At 35.2% G+C, this 5,846-nt stretch overlaps 1 protein-coding gene across 1 annotated transcript in view; it reads left to right on the forward strand.

The window, feature by feature from the left end:
- Positions 1-2,902, forward strand: part of LOC144958545 (laminin subunit alpha-2-like) — a 19,952-nt gene extending 17,050 nt beyond the window's left edge. Inside the window, exons 8-12 of the mRNA XM_078890627.1 lie at positions 25-162; positions 728-879; positions 1,428-1,541; positions 1,765-1,876; positions 2,655-2,902. Coding sequence (XP_078746753.1) covers positions 25-162; positions 728-879; positions 1,428-1,541; positions 1,765-1,876; positions 2,655-2,887 — 749 coding nt within the window. The 3' untranslated portion in view covers positions 2,888-2,902. The remainder of the gene's footprint in view (positions 1-24; positions 163-727; positions 880-1,427; positions 1,542-1,764; positions 1,877-2,654) is intronic.
- Positions 2,903-5,846: the final 2,944 nt, after the last annotated feature.

Raw genomic sequence — 5,846 nt, forward strand, 5'->3', positions numbered from 1 at the left:
TCATTTATTAATTGATTCTTTCAGCTTGTAATTGTCTCCATGACGGTGCTGTGGGCTGTGATCCCCAGACTGGTCGTTGTACCTGCTTACCTGGTGTCACTGGTGAATCATGTGACAGGTGTCTTCCAAGATGGGTGTTGGTGCCGACACAAGGATGTCAAGGTTATTTATTGAAATTCTTGTTCATCCACTCTTTAGATATGGATAAAAAGCGAAACATCCATTTTATATGTCTTGATAGGACACAAGCTTACACTCTTTACCTTAATGAGGTTTTTTTTTTTCCTTTTTTACTTTTCTTATCTTTTTCTTTTTACAAAAGTCAATTTATGCAATCACGAGATTAATCAATTCTGGAATTTTTCTCAATCTAGTTTGCACTATATGATCAAGTATGATTATAATTATATCCATGACTTGAAAATTTTTAAGTGGAGCAAGAAATTCAAAGCTTTTTTGTTGTTCTGACATATAAATACAAAATCACAGAATGAAATTAATAGTTCTGAAAGTCACAGTGTTTTGTTTTTATTTTTATAATCTTGGTTTATTTTCTGGGATTGATTGTATTATAGTATTTTTTTAAATCAGAATTCATACAGACAGACATTTAGCTAATTGTAGAAATTATTATTATTAATACATATCTTGAACATTTTTTTTGAGGCAAAGATCATTATAAGATCAAATCCCTTTTTACAAATACAATTCAATTCAATTATTTCAGAATGTGATTACTGTATCCACCTTTTAATGGATGACCTGGACCATCTCAAGCAGAATGTATCAGTCATCAGTAGACAGTTGGGAGAGGTGTCAGTTGGTATTGGGGCCTTTAACAAGTTGTCTTACTACAATGAAACTGTAGAGGAACTCAAGGTAAGATTGAGTTTTGGAGGAAAGGCATTTCATGTTTAAAGGGGTGTATATCAATTTTGCAATATTTTGTAATAAATTACATTTTAAAGAGATTTTAATCAGTTAATAAAATTGCATTTATAAGCATCTCTCCAGTCTTTTGCGATACTCTAAATATTTTACTTTTTTTTTTTTTTTGCTCCTTGTAGGCAACATGAATTAAGACAAAGGATGGCGTATACAATATTTTTAGGCACCTGTACATTTTTTTTTATGGATACAAAGAACTTTACATCACATCACTAGGAATTGTCATTTTCCATCACCCGTATAATAATGTCGACCTTTTTCAAGGACAAAAGTCCATATGCCTGAACAGAATTTCAAATTGTGGACCCTATAAGGGTCAAACACGCTAGGCTTACTTCTATTACCTCTGCACCACAATTTCTTGATATACTTTTTTGTTTGGTTAAAAAAATATTTGAAGATTGATGGCTGGAGTTATGTTATTTCATCGAAGAATTGCACTGACAAACTAAAGAATTTTTTTGAAAATTTAATTTCAGCCTGATGTGGAAGCTTTGGGTAAGATTGACAATGACACCTTCCAGAATATGCTGGAACCAATAGCAGCTGACGTTGTACTTTTGGAAGACGATTGCAAGGAAAACTACACCAAGGTAAGCTGGAATTGCTTTAAAGGTCTCAGATGAATGTAAGATTAAGGACTGCTTTTTATTGACAAAATATAAAAGATTTCAAAGACATCTTAAATGGACAAGAGCTTTTATATATTGAAATTTGTGACAAATTTAGTTATGTTAATTAAATTATGTTGTGTTCATAAGATTTTATTTTCTGAAAATATCCATTATTAAGATCTTAATTTTGGCTGATTTGCAGTCTCAAAATATGGCATTTGAAGCAAGTCAATTGCCTAATGAAGTACAAGAACTAGTAACTGAAGCTGCAGAAGTTGAAAAGTTGACGCAAGATCTCAATGTAATTGCTAAAGGTATGTATTTCCAGCCCATTTACTCATTTTAAAAACAAGTCATACCCTTTTATCACGTTTCTGGTGTGTGACAATGCTTGATCTGGCAGTATGTTTGCTTTTATTCTCACCCATGGTCATTGACAACTCTCTCATTATCCCTAGTTTGACTTTCATATAATTCAAATTTTGTAACCAATTGTTGTCACTTCTCTTTTTATTTTGAATTTGTATAAATGTATTAAACAATATAGAATGGTTAAACTCCTCTTTTAAAGCATGCTGATTTTAATAACTACTTGAAATTTAACACCATGGATAAAAATCTGAGAAAACTAATTACGTACATTCCGTTATCTAGTTTATTGATAAATTTAAACAATCTTAAACACAGGGGTTCTGTCTCAGGAGTTATTGATTTCTTATTTGACCTTATCTCATGGACGATTTCTATCATTCAGAGACACATTGAGCTTGTACCCGATACAAGATCATTCCTTACATTATCCAATTGATGATTTCAGACAATCCGTGTTGTAGGAAGTTTATCTGTCTCAAAATTAATTTCATTTCTCCTTATTTCATTCATGATTTCATACAATCTGAGACACATGTCACGTAGAATTTGTCTCAGAAATGACATCCTATATCCTAATTTTAGTGATAATTTAAACAGGTCAGAGGCTCAGAAAATATTTCACTTGTAGACTAATCAAATTGCTTTTAGAGTTATTTCAACACATATATGTCTGTTTGAGAAATGTCTTTTTGATATCACTTATTCTCCTGATTATTTCAGACACTTTGAAACATATTGAGTCTGTCCGTCTCCAAATCCTGGACACCAGCAAAATACGCAACATGGACTTTTTGATTTCTGAGGGCGAGAGAATAGCTGAAGAGATAGAGGCAAGAAATTTCAGTGGCCAGAATGATTCCTCAATGGAAGAGAAAATTGATGCTGACTTGGGTAAGAAAAGAAGGATTTTCTTTTTATTTTTGTTTGTTTCTTGTTTCTTGTTCCTAGAATGAAATGTTATTTCCTGCCACATTAGTGAAGAATGAAAAAGCAGCAAAGGAAGCTGAAACACGAAAATTATTTAAAAACAAGAAAGGTTTTACCAAAGAGATTTCTCTTTAAAGTGAAGGCAATAATATCTCAAAATTGGTCAAATTCAGGGAACGCATTTTGAGGGACACCTCCCTTGTGTCATTTGGATCTATTACTTTAAAGTAGCAATGACTATCCCGCACAAATCTTTGGGACTCTTTTTCGATCACGAAGTGCCCAAATTCGCGACAAAATATGGGACGAAGCCGTTTGGTATATGTTATTTAAAAAAATTAATTACGACGCTGTTTATCGATGAATATGACTGAAAGTTGGCACACAGATAGACATAGGTCATTTTAGATTATGTCAAGCGACAAAACTCGTACGATTACCATAAGACCGTTAAAAATAGATTTTTACTCTTTGGAGTAAAATATTTCTAAAACTACCGGGCGTGTAGGTTTTGTCGCTGACAAGGTAATACATGAACATTTCTTCTTTTAGGTTGTAAAATTTCATATGAATATGACGAGTACTTTTCCCGTATTTTTCAAAACACCATCCTAATTTGTTCTTCATTTGTAAAAGACAAAGCCATTTTGCCCCCCTACAGCCCGAATCACAAGTTCAAAATGATTTGGCACCAAACAGCGGCTGAGCGAGTCGTGGCAAAGCGCTTTATGATTGGTTGACCTCGTTTTAAAGTTCATGACTAGTCAAAATGTCTGCGCTGTCTCACTGGCAGAGGGGTGTTTATCGTCTGCCATTGCGTTTGGGTTCAATAAACAGCTGATAATTTGACTGTTTAATTTACAAGAATTTAAGAAATTATAATGTTAAAAGTTTTTGATTGCAATATGATCTACAATCTCAGCATGGGTTTAATTATTGTGTTCCAAGTCACGTTCTACCAGTAACCTTTGTCCCCTTGTCCAATTTCTCTTTTCCTTCTTTATTTCTTTGTTTACATACGCAATCTCTCTCTCTCTCTCTCACTCTCTCTCCTCTCTCTCTCCTCTCTCTCTCCCTCTCTCCATCTCTCTCTTCTCTCTCTCTCTCATTTCTCTTCTCTCTTCTCTCGCTCTCTCTCTCTCTCTCTCTCTCTCTCTCTCTCTCTCTCTCTCTCTCTCTCTCTCTCTCTCTCTCTCTCTCTCTCTCTCTCTCTCTCTCTCTCTCTCTCTCTCTCTCTCTCTCTCTCTCTCTCTCTCTCTCTCTCTCTCTCTCTCTCTCTCTCTCTCTCTCTCTCTCTCTCTCTCTCTCTCTCTCTCTCTCTCTCTCTCTCTCTCTCTCTCTCTCTCTCTCTCTCTCTCTCTCTCTCTCTCTCTCTCTCTCTCTCTCTCTCTCTCTCTCTCTCTCTCTCTCTCTCTCTCTCTCTCTCTCTCTCTCTCTCTCTCTCTCTCTCTCTCTCTCTCTCTCTCTCTCTCTCTCTCTCTCTCTCTCTCTCTCTCTCTCTCTCTCTCTCTCTCTCTCTCTCTCTCTCTCTCTCTCTCTCTCTCTCTCTCTCTCTCTCTCTCTCTCTCTCTCTCTCTCTCTCTTCTCTCTCTCTCTCTCTCTCTCTCTCTCTCTCTCTCTCTCTCTCTCTCTCTCTCTCTCTCTCTCTCTCTCTCTCTCTCTCTCTCTCTCTCTCTCTCTCTGCCTGACTTGGCAACATCAAAACGCTATAAAAATCTAAATTCACCAACAATGGGTAACTTCTCAATAAGCAGATTATAACACACGATTTGTTAGCTGTGAACCATGATATTATAATATTTGGCCATCAATGCGTCTAACCAGTATAATGTAGATGTGACTCAAACGCCAGAAGGAGACATTCAAGTCTATATACCAAATCTGTAATACAAAATATTAATTCTTCTCACTATAAAAAACTATCTTCATTAACATCAGTAAAATTTATTAACTTTTTTTCACTTTTTATATTCTAAACTACAGAAGGAATGGCCTTGACGTCATTTAGCTCTTTGTTATTGTTTGTAGACCGCCAGTTGGGTGATAAGTGTAAACGTTTAAGGTTCTGCATAGTTTTGTCTGTCGGTACGTTTCATCTGCCGAGCAGATGTTGTATTTCACTTAATCGCATAGTGTCAATAGATGAAATGTCTAGTATGATATCAGCCTGACATAAAACCATTGTAAGGCAAAGGATCCCATACTCATCAATAGAAAAATAATTACCGAAATAATCGCAATGCGACCGCAGCTTGGATTTTGATACAATGGATACATTCGACGTCAATCGGCTCTTTATATTTGCTTTAAGACCGTCATGATTAGTTCTCATTAAAATATATCAATCTCACTGTAGAACGTTTAGTGTTACACGAAGTTTTGTGTGTAAGTATATTTCATATGACGGAACATGTTTTATGTCTACACTGTGTTGTTTATTTCATACAGGCGAGACATGTTGTGAGCATTTTACTTAAACATTTCAAGCATTTTACTTACAATAAATATTGATATCATCTGCTCATTTCTAGAGTACAAACCTATCCCCATCTGTACAACCAATCGATCCATTTGTTTTCACAGCGGCAAACGTCTCAATATTTGTTTTGTGAATTTCCAATGCCATTGGATTTCCGTTAAGAAGACCAACCCCAGTCTCCCAGGCCAAAAGTGTCAATCTAAAATTGCCTAGAGGTTGGAATGTCAACATCTGTATAATCTCACTTTTCTACGATTGACCTCTTTTTGGCATAATAATAGGGATACTACCACCACGTCTTCTACAATTACAATAACAACAACAACACCTACTACTACTACTACTACTACTACTACTACTACTACTACTACTACTATTACTACTTCTACTATTACTACTACTACTACTATTACAATTACTACTACTAATATTACTACTACTATTACTACTACTATTACTACTTCTACTACTACTTCTACTACTACTACTACTACTACTACTACTAC

The sequence above is a fragment of the Berghia stephanieae genome, chromosome 1 (genome assembly GCF_034508935.2).
Source record: "Berghia stephanieae isolate SIO BIC M18660-M18661 chromosome 1, UCSD_Bste_1.3, whole genome shotgun sequence".
NCBI classification, from domain to species: domain Eukaryota; kingdom Metazoa; phylum Mollusca; class Gastropoda; order Nudibranchia; family Aeolidiidae; genus Berghia; species Berghia stephanieae.